Here is a 23843-nt window from a genome sequence, read left to right on the forward strand (position 1 = left end):
CAGTCCATATCCTCCGTACCCCCTTAGTGAAGCCACCGGGGGTCACCATGAGTAGAAATCGACTCAGCAGCAGCTAACGACAGCAACAACATTACTCTGATTGGCGTAATCAATAGAATCAAGCTTCCTGAGGGCGGGAGGGGCGTCTACGGCTACTTAGCTGGTGACGGTTTTGTGTCATTCATATAAATTGAGACGACGTGGCTACAGGGGCTGGTTAGAGCTCTGTCTCTAAGGACTCAATCATCCCCCAGTGAGCCAGGTCAGGAGCTGCTGACGTGAATATGCACTGTTCTCAGCGAGCTTCTAGTCTGGGGGAAGAAATGGGGAATACATTATTGAATTTGAGTATGACTAGTGCTTACCAAAAACATAAGAAAATGCCAAGTGAGCAAGTCAAGTATCCACAGAACAGCACACCTCATCAAATTTGAGAAGGGAGGAGGACGCGACTATTCATCTTGAAACAATGTAAGATCGGGGAAATGCATTAGACTTTGAAGCTTATGAAGCGTCCTTGGGAATATCACCCAAGTTCTGGGAATTCCTCACACGCAACAGGAGCAAGTTAGCCTAACTGTTCTCTAAGGCACCGGTTTTATAAATGGTAGGTTGCGATACATCAGCATATCATAATTTCAATTTTGGGAATCATGATAAGCATTTTAAAAAAGAAACATAGTTTTTTGATGGTTACTGCTGTTGTTATAAAAATATACATGTTATAGCAAACCCACTGCCGTCTAGTTGATTCTGACTCAGTAGCCCTGTAGCATTTACCAAAAACGTCCCTTATTCTTCGGTACTTCCTAGTGTCTTCATTTACCTTGGTCAAGTTGTGCTGACCTCACCCATGTTTGGTATTGCCTTTCCCATCATCAGAAATGACACGTGCCTACTGCCTAGACAGTGATTCCACCTCCCTCCTGTGCCCATAAATTCAAATTCTTAAAAAAGGCCAGACTTACTGGACCAGTAGAGAGTAGAGAAATCCAAGACTATGGCCCTGAGATACCCTTTAAACTTCATATTGAAACCACTCCTGGAGGTCACCCTTCAGCTAAATAAATGATTGGCTCGTAAACAATATCCCCCATAAGTACTGTGCTCCTTTAAAAAATCATCTATGTGAGACTGATGGTCAACATTTACCCTAAAACAAAGATGAGAAGGTGTGGGGGTGGGGGGGTAGGCAGGGAACCTAGATTAATGGAAACAGAACAACTGGAACAGAAATGATGAAAATGTTGACACATTGTGCAAAATGTAAACAATGACACTGAACAATATGTATAGAAATTGTTAAATTGGAACCTAATTTGCTTTGGAAACTTTCACCAAAAACATAATAAAATACGTATATATAAAAAAAGAAATATAGTAGAAAAACATGTAGTAAGATATAAGAAATAACCAAGTGCACTAAATTCTGTACAAAGTACAGGTATCATTTCAATTATGTTCACGTGCATGGGGTGTGTATATGTGTGTTTGTGTGTTTATACGTGGTCAACCTAAAGTGACTTTCGAATTTTTAAAATACACTGCCCTGGTTTCCTGTTAAGCGGTGAACTGCTAATAACCTCTGACAATTAAGCAAGGTATCACTAGATACAACAGTATTATTGACATATATTTAATTACCAAAATATGGTCAAATTAATGCACAGAATTAGTGAACTGGAATATGGTAATCTATAAACAGCGAAAAGGGGAGATTTGAGCGCACATACCTGTAAACTGGAATATGGTAATCTATAAACAGCGAAAAGGGGAGATTTAAGCGCACACACCTGTGAACTGGAATATAAGCATAATTTATGTTTGAGTTGGAGGATGGTCTTAATTTTGGCACCAACATTAGATTTTAGGTTTTCTTCTAGATCTTACCTATCTACTTGTATTAAATCCAGTCTCTAAAATGGGACCAGACCACCCTGAGACTTCATAACTTTTTTTTTTAAAGATGAATGCTGCTGTAAATATTTGAATTGCTATTTGACTTAATATTTTCTGTTAGAGTTCTTATTTTGAAATCAGCTGTAAACAGATATATCCCCAACTATAACCACTCATTCCTGAATATTCTTAACCTGTTGGTTCCAGATTTAGTACCTGGCTCCCTCCAGCTTGCCTTTTCCTAATGTGGTCTAGGACACAGACTCCAAGAGGCAGGATGCGTCTTTGTGATACAGGTTTTGGCTCTCCTCTTCACTCTGTAAAGCCGATTGATGGTCAGTAGTGAATATTCTCTCTTCTCCTTCCCCATTACAGACAAAGGACCCTGGTTCACTCCCCAGACCAGGTTGTAAACTTATCTTCTGGTACTTCAGGTCCTGTTGTCCTTTGGGTCTCTTCATCTCCTGGGCGAGGTGTGTGTACGTCTTTCTCCCGTTCTAATCTGGTGGTTTGTACAGAGGTGCTCCATCCCACATTGTGACTGAGGGGTAGGCTGCCTTGTGTTCCAGCAGCTTCCACAGGGAGACGGCCCACCTTCCTAAGGGGAGCTGACTTTGCCCAAGGATGTTATAACTCTAAAGCACTGGACAGATCAGCTGAAATGTCAACACACTTTGAAAGACAACTATTAGCAACACAAATGTAGCTTCCTGCAGTTGTCATAAGCACAATATACACAAAGGTAAAATTCCTATTTTAGCTTTTCTAGGAGAAAGGCTTAAGCCAAGAAGTGAAAGCCAAGTTCTCATATGATTAGGTCTGTTCCCATACTTAGGTCATGTGCCAGCCAACCACCTGAACTGCTGTTATTGGATGACAAAGTCACAGTCGAAAATAATCCTCAGCGTGCAAAGAGTGTTCCTGGTAAGTTATCGGCCTTCCTAACTGCACTTGGCGCCCACAGCTCACCACACCCACACTGGGCCTGGTTTGGGAGAATCCATTCAAGGTTCTTCAGAGCAGAGGCGTCCAGGAGCCAGTTCATGGCAAGGGGCTCTCTCACTCCTAGGCTGTGATGAAGGGAATTGAGGCTTTGCAGTAATAAAAGTCACCTGGATTTGGCTTCTGAGAGAAGGGCGTGGGCTCTGAGACCACAGTAAGACTGCTTCTCCTTGGCTCTTGTTAGCTGTCGTTGAGTCAGCTCCGACTTGCAGTGATCTTATGTGAGATAGAACAAAGAGTTGCCTGGTCCTGCACCGTCATCATGATTTTTGGTATGTTTCAGCCCATTATTGCAGCTACTGTGTCAATCCATCTCATTGAAGGTTTCCCTCATTTTGCTGACCCTCTTCTTTACCAAACATGATGTTTTCTAGTGATTGGGCTCTTCTGATGGCATGTCCAAAGTAAGCAAGATGAAGTCTTGTGATCCTAGCTTCTAAGGAGCAGCCTGGTTGTATTTCTTCTAAGAGAAATTTATCCATTCTTCTGGCAGTCCACGGTGTGTTCAGTATTCATCTTTCTCCAGTTTCTATGGCTGGTGAACAGGTATCATACATCTTTTCTGGAACTCAGTTCTATCCTCAGCTCTGGGTAGAGGCCATTCGTGAAGCTCCCAGAATCCTTCTTGGATTTCCTGACTTGCAGCCCAGGGCCAACCTTCAAGAAAACCCCGAGGGCTTCTCTGACTTCCACCTGTCCCAAAGAGAACACTGAAGCAAAACTCCCAGAACTTTCCACACCTCTGGGTGCGAAACCCTGGTGGCGTAGCGGTTAAGTGCTAAGGCTGTTAACCAAAGGGTCGGCAGTTCGAATCCACCAGGCGCTCCTTGGAAACTCTATGGGGCAGTGCTACTCTGTCCTATAGGATCGCTATGAGTTGGAATCGACTCGACGGCACTGGGTTTGGTTTTGGTTGGGTGCTGTTAATTCTATTTCCTTGAAAAAACCAAGTTTCTTTAGGACACCTGCTTTTAGCGAGGACAACCAGCTAGCTTGGGCTGTAATTCACGCTCTGGTGGTTGGGACTTTTCCCACCAAAGTAGGTCAGGAGCTGGATTTGTTCATCTTGCTGCTGCTCCATTTTGAAGAAAGTGGCCGTCGTATGGAGTCTGGACAAGATCTATAGACTTCAGCTGCTGTGTGTTTGTATTGTGAGTCCGGAGGGAGAGTCAGAGAAAGATGGGGAGTGGAGAAGGCCTGTGGGAGTCATTCTGGCACCCAGATGCGAAGAGCAAAGAAAAAGAAGTGACCATCTTTTGGAACCTGATCATGTTTGTGGTTGGCTATGAGGAAGGGTTTCATTTGTTTGTTTGTTTTTCCTGATAGCAGACTGCCCAGAACATCCTTCTAGATATTGCAGATGGGATGGCAGGGTTACATCCGTAAGTCATTTCTCCTGTCCTTATTCTCACCATAGCCAGAACATTTCCTTCTACTGTCCAAAATGGAAAACTTTTAGGGTCCTCAAAATAATACTTGACCCTTCTAAACCACAAGTTTACTTTCCTTTCCAGCTTTGCACTATAAATGCTGGCTAATTCAGACACAAATACACAAAGAAAAATGATTATGTTTTGGTGTTAAAGAGATCCAGGGAACTTACACAATGTACTCTCTCCTTTCTTCTTAATTATCTCCAAATTGATTAAAAAATCACATCTTGCTCTGTTTCCGAGAAATTTTACTAATGTAAATTCTATCCATATTTGCCCATACCCCATTTTCATTGATCCAACCCCTTCAGTTACAAATAAATAGGAATTTTTTGAAAATATTTCTATGATCCTGCCAGAAGAAAGAATAGTAAAACCATTACGAAACACTTCTTAGAGGTAAGAATTTTTTTTCCTACTGAATTTGTTCAGCAATTCTGATATAATTCTATGCATTCTATTAAAGCTTTGCAATGCAGAGGAAATATTATGCATTCCACCTTAACATATCCCTTTTGTGTATCTCAAGAACGACGCCTGGAAGCATCAAACCTTAAATTATTTTGTAATTGGCAGGCAGCAAACAGCAATTTCAAGTTGCAAGCAGTGCTAAAGCCAAATGGAAGAAGGCATTTATAATGACTGTGCCTAAAAAAAAAGTGCAACTTGAAAAATTATCTACAAATTGAGCCGTAAACATAATGCTGCCAACATTGAGGAGAAACAGGGGAGAAAAAAGATTTTGTTATCATCAAAGTATTTCACTTTGCAAAGTAGCTGAATATCCATCCCTGCAACCCTTCAAATGCTCTGGCCTATCACAAATAATTATTTGAAATGGATGCCTAAGAAATTCCAAGCACAGTTAAAGCAATGGTAAAGCAGAAAAAGTAGTTACTGATTTTAATTTTCCCCATTATGCGAAACAGTTGACTATAAAAATACTGGCAAAATACAGACACTCATTCAATTTCCCTGAGCTTGTAAACTTTGTGCGGTGTGATGGGTTGTTTTTATATGGCCTTCCTTGACATGGTTTTGTAACTTCCACCAAAGGACTGGGACTGGGTGGCACTATGCAAATGAGGTGCTTGGATACTGTCTTAGTTATCTGTTGCTGTTGTTGTTAGGCGCTGTCGAGTTGATTCCGACTCATAGCGACCCTATGCACAACAGAAGGAAACTCTGCCCAGTTCAGCATCATCCTCACAATTGTTGTTATGCTTGAGCCCATTGTTGCAGCCACTGTGTCAGTCCGTCTCATTGATGGTCTTCCTCTTTTTCGCTGACCCTCTACTTTACCAAGCATGATGTCCTTCTCCAGGGACTGATCCCTCCTGGCAACATGTCCAAAGTATGTGAGATGAAGTCTCGCCATCCTCACTTCTAAGGAGCATTCTGGTTGTACTTCTTTCAAGACAGACTTGTTTGTTCTTTTGGCAGTCTACAGCATATTCGATATTCCTCGCCAATACCACAATTCAAAGGCATCGATTCTTTTTTGGTCTTCCTTATTCATCATCCAGTTTTTGCACACATGTGAGGCGATTAAAAACACCCTGGCCTGGGTCAGGCGCACCTTAGTCTTCAAGGTGACATCTATAACAGAAATACTGCAAGTGTATAGCTTTAAGAAACAGAAATTTATTCTCTCACAGTCTAGGAGACTAGAAGTCTGAATACAGCTCCAGGGAAAGGCTTTCTCTCTCTGTCGGCTCTGGGGGAAGGCCCGTATCATCAATCTTTCCCTGGTCTAGGAGCTTCTCAGTAGAGGGACCCGGGTCCAAAGGACACACTCCACTCCTGGTGCTCATTTCTTGGCATGCAGGCCCCCTCTCTTTGCTCACTTCCCTTCTTTTATCTCTTGTAAGATGAAAGGTGATACAGGCCACATCCCAGAGAGACTCCCTTATATTGGATGAGGGCTGTGACCTGAGAAAGGGTGTTGCATCCCACTCTAATCCTCTTTAACATAACCTAATCCTGCCTCATTAACCACAGGCAGAGATTAGGATTTACGACACATAGGAAAATTACATCAGATCAGAAAATGTAGGACAACCACACGATACTGGGAATCATGGTGACAAGAAGTGGTGGCAGAGAAACGGCAGCAGAACCAGAAGACTGTGGGAGACAGCGCAGTGGGCTTCCTGGCCCATGGAGCAAAGTAGTTACAGTGGATGTTCTGACTCAGAGAGAGAGAGCTGAGCCTTTGGGCAGGAGGTTTCCTGGCAGAGCGGGGCCTCTGGGCACCTGGCACAGTGTGAGAGCTGGGCGCCTTCACGCTGAGGCTTGCTGATAGACTGGGGTCCCCCCAGCACTTATCGGCGGGCCTAAAGAGCTTTATAACACTTGCCCGAGCAGGGCAACGGCTGGGCTGAGGGGCCAAGAGGCCAAGGGCCAGAGGGAGGCCTGCCGGTGGGGATGGCAGAGAAAAGGCTGTCCTGATGGAAGAACTGTATCCTGAATTGTCCCTGATCCTGAATCATAACCTGTTAAAAAACAAACTTCCCTAATAAACCCCATAACTGTGAGTACTGTCTGTGAGTTCTGTGTGGCCATTACAGTGAATTATTGAACCCAGCAGAGAAGTAGAGAGTGCCAAGGGAGGGATGGCTGGTGTTAGAATTGGTAAAAAGGTTGGAGGGTGGAGCTCTGCCTGACCTCTGCCTCACAGGAACCAGCCTTGGGCTGTTGGGGCTGATAATAGTTCTAGCTCCTTCCCTTCGCGAAGTTAGAAGTCAGACACCTTTGCCGTGCCACTTTTACACATGGGCATATGTCTTTTAAAATTATTTTTTTCAATTAGGATTTTTAAAAATCTTCCCCAGCAGTAGATGTCCTGTTAAAAACATGAAATGTTGCTTCTTTCATACACCATTTTCATGACTTTTTAAATAATAACATCTGTACTTTATATATCATGAGCATCTGGGAAAATTGAAGCCAGCAAAGAACAATTATGTCATTGATTGTCATCTGAAAAACGATGTTTACTTAATACTAGCGCATGGCCTGACCATAACCAGATATAGGCAAAAGTTTCCCTTTTTTACATTAACTTTTTCTGAAGAATAAAGTTCTTAGGTTGTTCTGATTTTGAAAATGGTGGAAAGAGTGAAACCCAAAATGGGAAGCCAAGAATGGCCAACGAAAGAAAGCCAATCGTCAGGTCGTTAGGAAGACATGGTCATGTTTTCAGAGACTTATCTGCTTTAAATACGTCCGACTAAAAATATGGGCCATGGTGCAGCACCATCAGTGAAATCCTAAGAGTATATTCACCCTGGGGAGGGCGATGGTTTTAAAAGCAGCGACGACTGAGCAATAGATGTTACTGCTTTTAAACATCCCTTGTTTGTGGAGACATTCAACCACAACTCATCATTTAGGGTAATTACTGAATCTTAATGTGTCACATTTGAAGTCATTAAAAACATACTAATTATGCTTTAATTCTGTGATCAAAATAAGAGCAAATCTGCGATTCAGCGTGCAGGAAGTCTGAGTGAAAACTGACATGTTTGATTCCACTGTCATTCACAGAGGGTGTTGTTTATAAAGACACAGAGGTTTTCTGTCTGCTTAGCTCTCTGGGGAGAGACAGTGCCTTGGCCAAGACAATTTTCTCTGTGACAGTTTTGTCTGGAAAGTTGTATTATGAACATACTTTAGTGCTGGTGGGAGAGAAGGGCTGACTAGTTCCAGAAATTGTAGTTGTTCTTAGTTGCCATTGAATTGGCTCCAACTCATGGCGACCCCATGTATGACAGAATGAAACATTGCCTGGTCCTGCACCGTCTCATGATTGTTGGTACGTTTGAGTCCATTGTGCCTGTTGTGTCAATCCATCTCATTGAGGATTTCCCTCATTTTCACTGACCCTCTACTTTACCTACCATGATGTCCTTTTCTAGTGATTTCCAGAAAGGCTATGGAGAGCCTGGGTGTGAGGCGGATTCCACGATGTGGAGCCTTTTGTGGTGTGAACTAGTCTCACCCCCTTCTGCCATTTTGTGTCCTGGAAAATTGTATGTGTGCAGCCCTGAGCTTATAAAGTGACCCACTACCCTGCAACCCTTCTCAGGGTCTTTCTTCTGCTCACAGAGAAGCCCGTCTCAATGCCTTCCCAAATTCTTCTTCTAATCCCCAGGCATAGCTAGTGTTCCCTTGGGAAATATTTCTGAATCATTCCGTCAAATTTTAGCTACTTTCAATACAGGCTGTGGGTGGGCTTTACAGGAGGTCAGAAGTGTGGGTGCCCCTCCTGGCCAGAGACAACTGGGGCAATTCCAGCTAATAATACTGTCATGGATTGAATTATATATATAAAAAAAACAACAACCCAGTGCCATCGAGTTGATTCCCACTCATAGCAACCCTATAGAGCAGAGTAGAACTGCCCCATAGAGTTTCCAAGGAGAGCCTGGTGGATTTGAACTGCTGACCCTTTGGTTAGCAGCTATAGCACTTAACCACTATGCCACCAGGGTTTCTGGATTGAATTATGTCCCCCCCCCCCAAATGTGTATATCAACTTGGTTAGGCCATGATTCCCATTATAGTGTGGTTGTCCTTCATTTTGTGATTGTAATTTTATGTTGAGAAGATTAGGGTGTGATTGTAACACCACCCTAACTCAGGTCACCTCCCTGATCCAAGGTAAACGGAGTTCCCCTGGGGTGTGGCCTGTACCACCTTTTATCTCTCAAGACAAAAGGAAAGGGAAGCAAGCAGAGAGCTGGGGACCTCAAACCACCAAGAAAGCAGCACCAGGAGCAGAGCACGTCTTTTGGACCTGGGGTCCCTGCTCCTGAGAAGCTCCTCGACAAGGGGGAGGTTGATGACAAGGAATGTTCCTCCAGAGCTGACAGAGAGAGAAAGGCTTCCCCTGGAGCTGACGCTCTGAGTTTGTCCCTGTAACCTATTAGACTGTGTTAAAGCCATCCACTTGCAGTATTTCTGTCACAGCAGCACTAGATGACTAAGACAAATACCTCAAACCAGTCCTGGCAACAGTAAGTCACTCTTTGACAAAAGACATGTAAGACAGATTGTACAGTTTTCTTTTCATGCTAGTTGCTTCAAATCTTACGGCTAACACCATTCTTGGGATTTGCAGTTAAGGGGTAGGTAACTTACCTGTTTGATAGATTTTTCTAGAAGGTTTTCTTTTATGTTTAGAAGCTCAGGCTCAGCTTTGGTTAGAAGCATGTATCGTACCTACTTTTGCCCTGTCAGCTTCACTAAGCTTTTCCTTTCCCCACCAGAGTCAATGAAATCTGGACACGATATATGCCGGTAAATTTGGGTGTTAAATTGCTTCCAAAATCATTTTGAAGGCTTTGATCTTCTTAGTTTTGAAGAAATTGTGTGGAAAAGCAAAATTTATAGCTCTGAAGGATACTGAGGGCGACTTAGGTTAGACAACTCTCAAACCCAAGAGGGAAAAGAAAGAGAATATTTGTGAATGGAGTATTTATTTTTCCTTGAAAATCACGTGTGTGTGTGTGTGTGTGTGTTTGGAAGCTAGCATTTGCCTTTGCTTTAAAATAAATTTTTAATTTATTTTAAAGCTATACTTTGTTTTTAGAGCAGTTTTAGGTTTACAGGACGTTGTGTAGAAAGTATAGGGTTCCCATATGCCCGTCTTCTCCTCCATACCCTGTTTCTGCTTTTACTCCCAGCTTGCATTGCTGTGGTACATTCGTTACAGTTGATAAGCCAGTAGGGATACGTTGCTATTAACTAAAGTCTGCAGTTTACATTAGGGTTCACTCTGTGTTGTACAGTTAGTTCTGCGGGTTTTGGCAAATGCTTCATGTCAGCCATGCCCCATTACAACGTCCTGCAGAATAGTACCTCTGCCTGAAAGTCCCCGGGCTCCATCTCTGTCCCCCTCCGCTCCCTGCTTCCTGGCAAAAACGGATCTTTTGGCCGTCTCTATGATTTTACCTTTTCCAGAATGTCGTATAGTTGGAACCCTATAATGATTAGCCTTTTCAGACTGGCTCCTTTCACTTAGCAGCACACATTTAAGGCTCTATTTGCCTTCGCTTTCCATCAGCACACGATGCCCCTTGGCTTCTTTCCTTATTCATCACGTGCGTTTACAAGCCCGCTTCCTTCTTCCTTCTGAGCTCCACGCATTAATTAGGTGCAGGCAGGTGAGCATGAGTGTCTGGATGGCATGTTAGATGGCTTGGTGATGTCGATCTGCTTTATAATTTATTTTACCTTTCTTAAAATAGGAGCCTTGGTGGTGCAGTGGTTAAGAGCTTGGCTGCTAACCAAAAGGTTGGCAGTTTGAACTCCCCAGCCGCTCCCTGGAAACCTAGGAAGGAAGTTCTACTCTGTCCTACAGGGTCACTATGAGTTGGAGTCGACGCAATGGCAAGGGTGTGGTGTTTTTTTTTTTTGCTTCTTAAAATATGTTCCTTGGACTTGAGACTCATGAAATATTCTAAAGGAATACTTAGTCAAAACTATTTTCAAAAGGCTGTAACTTCCATCCTTCTTTTGGAAATCTCAGTGCATATTTTGTATTGGAGATTCTGAAACATTCTGCAGGAAATAAACTTGCCATATCTGTTTAATCTAGCATTTCTCAAAGATCGGGAACACCTCCTACAACTTTTTTTTTCTTTTTGGCGGAACAGTCAACACGTTTTATATCCATAAAACACAGAAAATGCCAGCTTATTACACTGAACTTAACTGAACATCTAATCAAGCTCATGCTTTTAAAATCCGAAGTATGAAAAGGAATTTAATTGTACTTAAGCAACACAGGATATACACAGACTATTAATTTTCATAGAAAAATTTTTATTGTTTTGGAGTTTTCTGATGGTATCGATAGGGAATCATAACTACCACCAGACTATTTATTATTATATTTTATGTTATCAAGGATACCAAATGTGATATTTCTAAAGAAGACATACCTACAAGTCTATAATATACACTATTCGTATTGGCTTGGGGATAATCTTGAAGCACGTGAGATTAGAATATGTGACTTGGAATGTGTAATTCATGAAAATACTTTGCACACAGAGATTAAAGTCCTCACTTTAATTGGTTAGCTACTCCATTTATACCGTCACATAAATTTCATATGGTGCCACTAAAGCTGGAAATAATCTCAAACAGCCTTGCAAATATAGCATGAAATTAAATAACATCCTTAATTCTTTAATATGTAGGTATGTATACATCACCACCCTAAGCTATAGCCATGGTAAGTACCGGATATCATGAATATGGCAATATCTGACATTGTTTAGTAGGGGAGATAAATATAGACAGCAGTACATGCTTCAGCTGAAAGTATAGATCTAAGTGGGGAGTTGCTAGTGGATCCTGACAGAGTTCACATGCACTTTTTTCTCTCACAGATTTAAAACACACAGCTTTTTTGTAGAGTGCAAGTAAACTATAGTAGGCTTTTTTCCTCTCTCTCCTTTTGTTTTTGTTCCTGATGCATATTTAATCATATTTTATGTTAACATCTTTTTATTGATTACCAAAGTTTGCATGTTGTGTGTGATAGAGAGGGGGTCTTGTCCACGATATTTAGCTAATGAATATTAAAGATGAATGAGCCTTGAGCAAGGGAAAATTGGGGGTGTGAAATGGCGAGATCTAATGCTGAAATGTGGAGTGAAAGCTGTGAACCAAAACGGAGACTCTGAGATGATAATCCTGGCTCTAAAGGGGCCTACAAGGAGCTGGGTGAGCGCTTCCTGCTGGGCTGGGCACGGGGGTCCATGTCGTCATGCTCCTTTAGGACCAGGAAACAGGAAGACTAGAGAAATCATGGGCCCAGGCTGCTAGAAGTGACTGCTGCCCTGGAATCTGACCAGACTCACACAGGACCTACCATGGGAGAGGCGCATGTGCACTTTATAAATTGTACACATTTAGAGGAATCTTAAAAAAAAAAAAAAAGTCCTACTTATTCAAATCAGGGCCTCAACCAGACACATGTGCACTGATGTTCACAAGAGCTGAGAAGTGGAAACAACCAGTGTCCACAAGCAGAGGGGTGGACAAACACAATGAGGTCCATCCACACCATGGGAGCGCATTCAGACATAAAGAGAAAGCAAGTCCTGACACATGCTACACCGCGGACGAACCCTGAAAACAGTCGCTGAGGGAAAGAAGCCAGGCAAGAAAGACCTCACTTCCATGAAATACTGGGAATAGGCAGAGGCATAGAGACAGACAGCAGACTTGTGATTACCACAGGCAGGCGGAAGGGGAGGAAGGGGGAATTGCGGGGAAAATTTTACTTTACTTTATGTGACCTTTTTTTTCTTTTTTTACCAATTTACAACAGACACATTTAAAGTTAGACGGTCTATTTCTAAGCTATCATTCTCTCGCTCTAAACCATCTGTGCCCTCCACCATGCCTAGAACTGGGGCATCTCTAGCATTTTGGCAGTTTTTCTGTGAATCCAGGGCAGATAACCTGTCACCTGACTTTCTAAGCAGTTATTCTCATAGGGCCTAGAAGATGAATAAAAACAAATATACATAATTTAAAGAAAACACTTAAATGGTATTTAATCAAAATATTATTTTAAAATTCTAACTAAATCATTCTGGCTAATTCCTAAATGAATTTTGAGTGTGGCCCACCCTTTCTACTATTTGGAGGTGGCACAGTGGTTAAGAGCTCAGCTGCTAACCAAAAGGTGGGCAGTTCAAATCCATCAGCCGCTCCTCGGAAACCCCATGGGGCAGTTCTACTCTGCCCTCCAGGTTGCTATGAGTTGGAATCAACCTGGTGGCAAAGGGTTGGTTTTGGTTTTTGTTCTGATCATAGTCAAGATAAAAGTCTCTTGTCATAGGTTGTAAATATCTTCTTCTGGTCAGCTATTTGTGTTTTAAATTTTACAGGTGCTTGTTATACAAACATTGCTACTTTTCAGTGAGGTTGAATTTACCAAAATTTAATTTCTGGCTTGCCTTTTCCTATCCAGGCCTCGTAAGGTAGTACCTACATTTCCTTTAGCACTTTTAAAGTTTTATTGTCTAATGTATTTCAAATTTTTCTTTTCCCACATTCAGGTCTATAATCTCTCCCAGGTTTGTCTGAGAAGGAAGAGTCTATTTCATTTTCTCTAGTATGGAAGCACACTGACACAACACCACTTATTCTTTCCCACCGGTTCCTCCTGTCACTCCGTGTCATGTCCGGCTCGTCTACCTGTGGATTGGATTCTGGGTTCCATCTTGTTCTGTCACCTACCTGTGTGATTTGGCACCAATGTGGCATGCTGTAAATGAGAGAGCTCAGAGCAGTGAGTTTCAGTACTGGGGTAGGGGATACTTCCTCTATTTCCCCTTCTTCTGTTTATGTGCATATTTTATGAGGAGTGATGTTTGGCACTAATTTTAGGAAATGACTTTTGATTTGGGAAAGTAAACCATGATAACAGCTCACAGTTCCCACAGCTAACAGGGGAGGGGCGTGTCGGTGTTGTGAAAAAAACTGAATTTGGATACACACAGGGGCTCAAAACTAGCTGCTGATTTTAAGCTGCGAGATAACCAGAAAGAGAGAGAGCCCTGCTCAAACCACTTCCCCCACCTGGGAAATGGGGAGAGGCCCCTTGATCTGAGGACTGCTGTGGTAAATGGCAACTACCGTTGTTATTGTCACCACCATGGTTTTATATGTTGTTGGCTTCCGTGGACCTGGCTGCGACTCACGGCGACCCCATGTGCAGCAGAACGAAAGTTGCCCAGTCCTGCACCATCTTCAGGATCTTAGGTACGCTTGAGTTCCTTGTGCGCTGTGCTCCCATTTTGGGGGCCAAACCAAAAAAGCCAAACCCGTTGCCCTTGAGTCGATTCTGACTCATAGCAACCCTCTGGACAGAGCACAGCTGCTCATAGGGTTTTGCCCTTAAAACTGGGGCCGAGTGCCCAGGGAGTGCAGGGCAATAGCTCCACCCTGATACCAAGGTGGGTAAGGGCAGCACTGTTACTTCTACTTGTTCATTTTGTTTGCAGAAGGTAGAGCTAAAGAAAGAGGAGGGAAAGGAGGAAAATTTATACCTGTGATACCCTCACAATGCGAGGGGCAGGAGGGGAGCAGGGGGGAAGATGGATGTATACACGTGGCTGGCTCACAGGTAGGTGGGGCAGAGCTGACTCCGAGGCCCTTCAGCAGCACCTTTGTCATCCAGTCCTCACATCCAAGACTGCTGGGAACAAAACAACCCTGTTCTAATATCGCACCCTCTTGTCCTCTTGTACAGCCGGGCCCTCTGTCTTTCAGATTATGCCACACCGAAAGGACTGTGCTCCTAGGCAGACCCACTCACCCCTGGTGACAGGTCTGGACCCCTTAGTCCACAGGAGGGGAGCATTAAAAACACTAAGCCCTGGTGGCACAGTGGTTAAGTGCTCAGCTGCTAACCAAAGGGTCGGCAGTTCAAATCCACCCAACAGCTCCTTGGGAGAGAAGACCTGGCGATCTGCTCCTGTAAACATTACAGCCTAGGAACCCAATGGGCCAGTTCTACTCTGTCCCATGCATTCATTACGAGTCAAAATTGACTCAGCGAGACCCAACAACAAGCTGTCCACACAGCCCCAGAAGGGATGGCCCCATGCTCCCAGACTGGTGACTGAAATCATGGCTTCTTGCTTGATTTTTATTGCCCTTTGCCTAAAAAAGACCTGCTTTCTAACTAAATTTACTATTGAAAACCAATGTGCTAAGATAGACGTCCTTATGTTGAGCTGTTTTGGGGCAATTATAAAAGATCAACATATGTTTTAAACAGTACAGGAAAGGCCTCATTATTTAACTCATTTGAGTTTTTTTTTTTTTTTTGTTATCCTCTCAATAATTCCAGTCCAACTTTTATGTGAGAGGAGATTCCCGTTAAGAGTTCTAATAAAGCCGAGCGTGAACTGAAGACGAGGGTTTGCAGCCAGACTTACACTGTTTCTTGCAGCGTCTGTTGTTCCGTCTGCTACAGCACGGGCGTGTGATTTCCAGATAAACACATCTACACTGAGCAGGAAAGTGATGAAGCGGACAGGACAGATATGTGATAGGCAGATTTTTTTTTTTTTTAACAATTTTTAACAAAAGAGTTATATTAATATTTTTCCTAATATATTAAATGAAAGATAATATTATTCTAAAATGAAGTTTATCTTTTCATCCTAAGTGACATGGCCAGAGCAAAGAGCCAAGAAGGAGAAAAAAAAATTCACTGGATATTTGCAATAATTCAAAAAGTAGCCAAAAATGTATAAGGGTAGAAGTTAACCAGTGAACTCGAATCATTCTTCAAATGCAGCCTCTCTCAACCTTGCAAACAACTTCAGTTACACAATTTCAACTTGAAATTGAACAAAAGGTGCCGTAAAATTGGATTTTGAGCTGATGCAAATAAATACAGGCTATTAAATTCTTTTTTTTTTTTTATTATTAATTCAGCCTGAGCTTTTTTTTTTTTTTTTTTAAAGAAATATTTATTCAAGTCTTTTAAAGAAAAAGAATGACTTGGCATCAGGTTACTGGCCAAGGTAATCTGTAGCCATACAGCCAAGGGAACAACCTAGCTGCTGTACCAAGGTCAGCTCCAGAATTCATTACACGAAATAAGCCGTTCCAAAAGTCTCTGTACTTGTCCTGCAAACTTAAATGCAGCATGAGGGAAAAATGCTTTTTGGCAAATAAAGAACAAAAGAAGTGAATAAATTACAAATATATATTCATAGCAGCCAGGTATTGAAGCAGAGTACTTACTACAGATTTTTCCTTTTTTGGTCTTTGTGTACACGCATCCTACATGGGTGGATCTGTTATATTCTTAGTCACCGAGACACATGCCTCTGTCAGTTTGTGGTGGTGTCGTCAGTTGCTGTCAAGTCAGCTCGGACTCATGCCAACCTTACGTATAACAGAATGAAACATCACCCAGTCCTGTGCCATCTTCATGATTGTTGGTATCTTTGAGTTCTTGGTTGCGGCCACTGTGTCAATCCATCTCACTGAGGGTTTCCTTCGTTTTTGCTGACTCTCTAGTTTATCAAACATGATGTCATTTTCTGATGGCATGTCCAAAGCAAGCGAGCCAAAGTTTCGGACAAAGTTTCTGTGATCCATAGGGTTTTCATTGGCTAATTTTTGGAGCAGATCTCCACTTTCTTCTGAGGCACCTCTGGGTGGACTTGAACTACCAACCTTTCAGTTAGTAGAAAAACTCATTAACTGTTTGCACCACGCAAGCAGTCTGTCTCTTTCGTTCTCTCTCTACACATACACACACACATGATTTCGCCTTAATTCTAGCTTTTCACAAAAATCATTGAGTGCTGTGTTAATTGACTCCAGCCGTATGGCCCCAGCGAGGCTCCTTAAACAGACGAGCGTGTGTCTGAGTGTCCACCTCATGGGTGTTCTTTTGCAGTTCTCTTTTCTGGATGACTGTTCCCCAGAGATCTGCATGGCTCTCTTCCTTACCCCCTGAGTAGGTCACACTGTTTAACCTTATACAGATGTCACACGAGGTTTTCCAGAGAAACAGAAGCATAGAAGCACCAGGATCTGTGTTTATGTCTATATCTGTCTGTCTGTCTGTCTGTCTATCTGTCTGTCTGTCTGTCTGTCTAGAGAGATTGATTTTAAGGCTCACGTGATTGTGGGGGTAGCAAACTCTAAATCTCCAGGGCAGTTCACAGGAAACTCAGGAAAAAGTTGATGTTGCAATTTTGAGTTTGAAATCTCTAGGACAGGATGGCAGGCTAGAAACTGTGGCAGGATGGCTGTGTTACGGCCCTGGGTCAGAATTCCTTCTTCTCCAGGAAACCTCAAAATTTGCTCTGAAAGCTTCGACTGATGGATGAGGCCCGCCCACATTATGGAGAACGATGTGCTTTACTCAAAGTCAACAGACTGCAGATGTTAACCACGTCTACAAAGCACCTTTATGGCAAGACCTGGAAGAGTGGTTGACTGAACACCTGGGCACGATAGCCAAGACAAGCGGACACATATAACTCACCATTACCCCATGGAACATTTTATAGAAGAAACATGTAACAGAATGTGGCTTCTAAAAGTTCTTCTGAAATTCATCATGCAGCCCCAGGGAGCAGTTAGGAGTGTGAGAGCACCTGTCCACATCTGGCCACCTTTAGATGCTGTTCATGTGAGGCAATGCCATCTGAACTCCCATCAAGCTCTCAGAAACACAACTCCCGTGTCCTGGCCCTTGCCCACTTGCCTTCCCTCCATCCTCACCACTGCCATAGCCAAGGGCCTCCTCACTCTCTTTCCAAGACAGCTCACATCTTCAGTATTTTCCCCCAATGAGAAAGAAGAGAAATAAGCTGCCCACCAATGGTGACAAAATCTAACAAGACCGCCCACTTCTCATGCACTTTACACGTGATCCCTTTCAATGTAGCACAGCCCTGGGAAGGAGTTATGGTTATGACGTCATCTTCACCCTGGGCTCACCATCCTCCAGGTTAGGAAACTGAGCTTTAGGGAGGTTACAGACGTTTCCAGAGACTGCCGATTTAGTAACCGGTGGGTGGAGCTCGGGCTCCAATTGGAGAGAGACCCCAGACTTGAGCTCAGGGCCACTGTGCCATTTTCCTCTTATGAAATGTCCCCAGGTGAGTGGTTTTCCAAGCTGTCTGAAAAAATATCACCCAGGGAATATCGGTGCTGATTTCTGAATTGACAAAGAGCTTTTCTGTATTTATTTGAAAAGCTCAAAATTTATTGGTGAAATACACTTTATTTTACTCCATGAAATTCTGAAGATATTGCATGCGTGCAAAAGAATGACTTGGGTTTAGAAATTTATTTTGAGAGAATGATGATGGCGGCCAATTTACAGCCTGTGCCTGCCAATTCTTTTGAACTCAAGAGCTGCCTGAGTTACACCACAATGTCTGAAATCATATTTATTCCACTTTTCTAAGCCTTAGAGTAAACCAAGCCTCTTTTATATCCTACTTAGTGACTTGTAGGTATAATATACAGGGACCAAAGGGAACCATATCAATACACACACACACACACACACACACTCTCTCTCTCTCAAGGGAAATAAGTTAACTAAAATCCACAGTATTTCAACCATTCTAATCAGACTCTCAGAGGTTTCCCAGATGCAGGTGGCAGCCACCACCCTCAGATTGGGTGTGATTAAGGAAGAGGTCTGGGGTCAGTAACGGTTTGGGGGACAGAGCATTTTCCATTTTCTTTGCTTAAAAAAGTTATCCTCAAGAAATGGAAATCTTAATTTTTTTTTCCTTTATCAGTTTAAGCCTAAGTCTATCTGTATATCACATATTGTTTATATAATGTATGTTGTTGTTGTTAGTTGCCACCGAGTCGATTCTGACTCATGGTGGCTCCGTGTATGCAGAGTAGAACTGCTCCATAAGGCTTTCCAGGATGTGACCTTTGAACCTCTAGGTGAATGTGAACAGCCAACCTTTCAAGTAGCTTAACTGTTTGCTTCACTCAAGGACTTATATCATGTATATGTGTACATACATATAAAAGTGTGTATACATAAAAAAATAAGACAAACCCATTGCTGTCCGGTGGATTCCGACTCATAGTGACCCTGTAGGACAGAGTAGAACTGCTCCATAGGGTTTCCAAGGCTGTAATCTCTATGGAAGCAGACTGCTACATCCTCCTCCCTCAGAGTGGCTGGTGGGCTTCAACTGCTGACCTTTTGGTTCACAGCCAAGCACTTAGCCACTTAAATTTGTGTATATTAAACCTAAATATATGTTTATGTATATGTACATGATATTTATCATTGTAGAAGTTCCTTCCACCCTTTCTAATATATACGGTTGTTTTATTGTCTTATTATAGTAAATACTAAACCTTGAAAAGTCTGCTTTGATTAGGTAGGAGCTGATGCTGGAGAGGAATGTCAACTTAAATTGGTTTCTCTGGCATTTTGTTAGTAGTACAATTTTACTCTACATAATTAATTATGGGACTAGGAATAATTCAAACTAGAAAGGAAACACAGTCTTCAAACGTCTATAAATCATCAAAACTACTTCCAAATATGTCAACACGTCTTAAGAATCAAAAACTCCACTGTCTTATTACATGAATTCAACCAACGAAGTATTTCAAAAACACTCCTTGTTTTCTTCATGTAGATTTCCCCGTGTCTTCAGTTTTCCTTTATAAAATCATTTTTCTTTCTCATTTTTTGACATTTATCCTAAATGTTCATAAGATAAACTTTGGTACAGAGATTATAGAGGCTTTTCATGAACTACAGTTTGTATACCAGTCAATCCGACTTGAATTTTAATTAAGAAATGGTGGAATTACATGTAGGTCATCATAACTGAGTAGATGCATTCCACAAATAAAAAGAGGGCGACATTAATACTCCTCAAATTTGACTATTAGTAATGCCTTTGGTCTACAAATATGACATCTTGAATGAACTCAAAAAAGTATATACCAAGGGAGCAAAAGGGATAAATCAAACAGATTAGAGAGACGCTGGCAATCTTTGTGGCTACTCTTTAGATTATCAGTATATTCTTCTTATGAATTCACTAACATTTTTTTAAGCCATAATCTCTGAATCTGCTGTTTTAATATCATGTTTCATGAGCACCAGAGGATGGGAGGGTGAGGAATCATGGGTAGGGCTCCCAGCCTCTCCCCCCCTTTACCCCAAGATGCTCCATGTCACCCTTTTATCACAGTAGACTTCCGGGAGATAGGGACTGGCCTTCCTGGTGTTGAGGAGGGGCCACTTACTAACTGCAGCATGAAGACTGAGCTACTGGCTTTCCACCTGCTTGCTTCCACCAGGTACACGCCCATCCTGCCTGGATGCAGCTGTCTGGACAGTCTAACTAGGGCCATGTAGGGAGACATGAGCAGTGACGACAGCTGTTGCTGATGGTCCCGTCTGGAATCGCTGATTTCGGATGCGATGACTCAACTTGTTGAGTCGGGTTGTGAGAGCCCCAAATTACCCTGCGGTGGGCAACCAGCTGAGGCCAAGGCTGAGCTAATTAGGGTTCTGGCACCGTGGGTGGGAATATTTACTATTTTGATGAATAGCAAATCATAAATGTTAAATTGCATTCAGTCTCAGGAATAACTGTGAAAACCCTCCCAGCACCGATAATCAGGCAATTACACGCTGGTGGCTGCTGCTTTGCTGTGAACCCATGAGCTACAAGCTCATTGCCAGGCTCCACGCTCACGTGATTCACTCCAGCAATCAAGAATAAATGCTCAGTCTAAGTTCTTAAAAAGATCACGCAATCTGTGGCCTGTGGTTTAAACTGAATGGTGACATTGGCAAAGATTATTGAATATACTGTTGACTTCCAGAAGAATGAACAAATCAGTCTTAGAAGAAATAAAACCAGAATGCTCCTTAGAAGCAAGGATGGTGAGACTTTAGCTTGCTTACTTTGGACAAATCATCAGGAAAGATCAATTGCTAGAGAAGGACATCATGTTTGGTAAAGTGGAGGGTCAGTACAAATGAGGGAAGCCCACCATGAGATGGACTGGCACAATAGCCACATCAATGGGCTTAAACATAGCAAGGATCGTGAAGAATGGTGCAGGACCAGGCAACGTTTTGTTCTGTTATAGGTCAAGTCCCCAAGACTCAATGACAGCTAACAAAAGCAATATGCTTTAAACCTTTAACATGAAACTTTCATGTAGGTAGGCCCTATGCCATCTTCATGGTCGTTGTGGCTATCATGCCAATCCATCTCACTGAGAGTTTCCCTTGCTTTTGCTGACCCTCTGCTTTACCGACAATGTCGTCCTTCTCTAGCCACAATTAAAGAATAACGATAGCTACCTACAAGCATTTCACAAGCCTGCACACACAGCATAAGTTCTAAGCCATTGAAAGACACAGCTTTGCAAGTAATTCTATTTACTGAACGAAAAGTGGCTTTTGGGAAGTGAGTGGACATTCCACGAGCCCCATGTACAAAACCCTGTTTTGTTTCTTCTGCTGGGGTTTGTTGACAATGAGTAGCAGCATGCCGTTATATTCTCAGAGTTATTTTTGGTTCACTGCTAGAGCTAACTTGTCTTCTGTGTGTCCTTCTGACCACAGTGTAGAGAGGGAACTGGGGTGGATGGGGTTTGGTCCCAGGAGGAGACCAGGGTGGGAGCAGGGCCCTGAGGGCCCTCGAGGCTCCTGGAAATGTCAGCAGCCGCCCACGGGGCATGCTACTGGGGCTACACTTGGGTTTCCACTCCTGCTCCCAGGCTCAGAGACTCTCTTTCTTACACAGAAGACCGTGGTTTACCTTTTTCTTCTGCTGTCACAGGCCCTGCCCCTCGCTGAGAAGCCAGAAAAAAGAGAAATGAAAGGAGCCTGGACTGGATCTTCCCTGCTGTGGTCTGTGACAGCGCAGAACACAGAAGTGGACAGGGAGGCGCTGTGGCTGGCGGCCAGGGACCTTTCCCCTCCTCTCCTCTCCCTTTCCCTCTCTTCTCTCCTCCTCCTGCCCTCTCCTTCTTCCCTCTCCATCTGTCTGTGTCCCTCTTCATGTCTCTCTCTCTCTCCCTCTAGCTCTCTCTTTCTTCTTCTTCCCTCCCTCTCTATGTCTGTCTCTCCTCTCTGTCTCCTCTCTTTCTTTCTTTTTCTCTCTCCTGGTCCAGATGCTCAAAGCAAACCTTTCAGGAGGTGACACAGTCCTGGAGACCCTGCTCACATGGGTGCTCCCCCAGGCCTGTCCAACACCTCTGCCTTGGCCACCCCTTCTGTGGTCACAAGGCACATTTCTATCCTACAGACCACTGTCTCCTGCGTGGCTCATTATTTCTCTCTGAGCAAATTTGAGCCCACACGTTATGTGTCCGTCTGTCTGTTTTTCAGCATGTTCCTGACATTTGAAAACTTGGTGAGCCCCAAACTTTCTAACCTATTATCTTCTGATTTTAGCACTTATCAAACTTTCTTTCTGTCTGGTCAGCGTGGCTGGGGCTCCGTGGCCAGGCCGATCATCCACACACTCACCACTGCTTGTGGTCCGCGTCGCAGTTGCAGTAGTACCGGGGGTCCGTGCAGTTGCGCTCAATGCCGCACGCACACTTCTGGATGCCGGGGCCGGAGCCTCCCCAGTAGTAGTGCTTCTCGTTGCCTTTGCCAACCCACCAGGTGTAAGGGCTTCCATCTGCAAGAAAGGAAGGAACCTTAAGTGCACATTGCCAAGTGGAAGAAGCCAACCTGAAAAAGCTGCATGCTGTGTGATTCCTACTCCATGACATCCTGGAAAAGGCAAAACTGTGGAGACAGTGAAAAGATCAGTGGTGGACAGGGGTCAGGGGTTCAGGGAGGGATGCACACATAGATGGAGCCCAGCACAGGGTTCAGGGTTGTGCAGCTATTCTGCAGGATACTGTGATGGCGGACACACAACAGTACGTATTTGTCAAAGCTCACAGGGCTGTACAACACAGAGGGAACCCTAATGTAAATTGTGGGCTTTAGGTACATCAGTTGTAACACGTGGACCACAGGAATGCTAGATGTCGGTAACAGGAGAGGCAGTAGACAGGGAGACGGGGTGCCTGGGAGCTTACTGACTTTCTGCAAACCTAACACTGCTCTAAAAAGTAAATAAAATTCAGCATAAATGGTAAACTCGAGCTTTCGCACCAGGATATTTACTTTCTCCTTGGGAGACGCTTTTAGACACACACGTCTGTAATTTAGGGAGTAACAGTCAATCAGCTGCCAGGTGGGTAAGCCCCCAGTGAAGCCCTGGACCTATTCTCGACTCACAGCTCTCTCACGGCTAGCCTGCTTCCCCGTGAACTATGGTCACGCAGACCACAGAAAACTAGACCTGAGCATGGACTTTCACTGCTTCTTACTAAAAACCGAAAAAGACTCCGAACCTGTTGCTGTCAAGTCAATCCTGACCCACGGTGACCCTAGAGGACAGAGTACAATTGCCCCGTAGGTTTCCGAGGCTTCAATCTTTACGGGAACAGACTGCCACAGCTTTGCCCCTCTGAGCACCGGTGGGTTTCAGTTAGCAGCTGAGTGTGTGACCACTGCGTGGTCCTAATTTGTGTGGTTCAGAACACGTTTCTTAAACAATCAATTCAATAGTAATCTTTCAATTTTTCAAGCTGTAGAACAAACTATGCCAGAATTTATTTTTCTAATTTTTAGCAAATTTATATTTTTAAGCATACTAGGTAGGTTTAGATGACATCCAATTTAAAAAATATATCTACTATCAATGTTGTCATTGTTGTTAGGTGTCAATTCTGACTCATAGTGATCCCACATGACAGAGTAGAACTCCCCCACAGAGCTTCCAAGGCTGAAATCTTTACGGAATTGGACTGCCACTTCTTTCTCCTATGGAGCAGCTGGTAGGTTCAAACCACTGACCTTTGGTTAGGAAACAGGTCAGACACCACGTAAGTCCAGAAGGGCTAAGCAATTCCACCAATCAC

General features: G+C 43.2%; 1 protein-coding gene across 1 annotated transcript in view; it reads right to left on the reverse strand.

Annotated features, from left to right (window-relative positions):
• CNTNAP2 (contactin associated protein 2) overlaps positions 1 to 23843 on the reverse strand; it is a 2020907-nt gene that overhangs the window by 389958 nt on the left and 1607106 nt on the right. The window contains exon 15 of the mRNA XM_049894552.1: positions 22390 to 22546. Within this exon, the coding sequence (XP_049750509.1) occupies positions 22390 to 22546 (157 nt within the window). The remainder of the gene's footprint in view (positions 1 to 22389; positions 22547 to 23843) is intronic.

This window comes from Elephas maximus, chromosome 8 (genome assembly GCF_024166365.1).
Source record: "Elephas maximus indicus isolate mEleMax1 chromosome 8, mEleMax1 primary haplotype, whole genome shotgun sequence".
Classification (NCBI taxonomy): Eukaryota; Metazoa; Chordata; class Mammalia; order Proboscidea; family Elephantidae; genus Elephas; species Elephas maximus.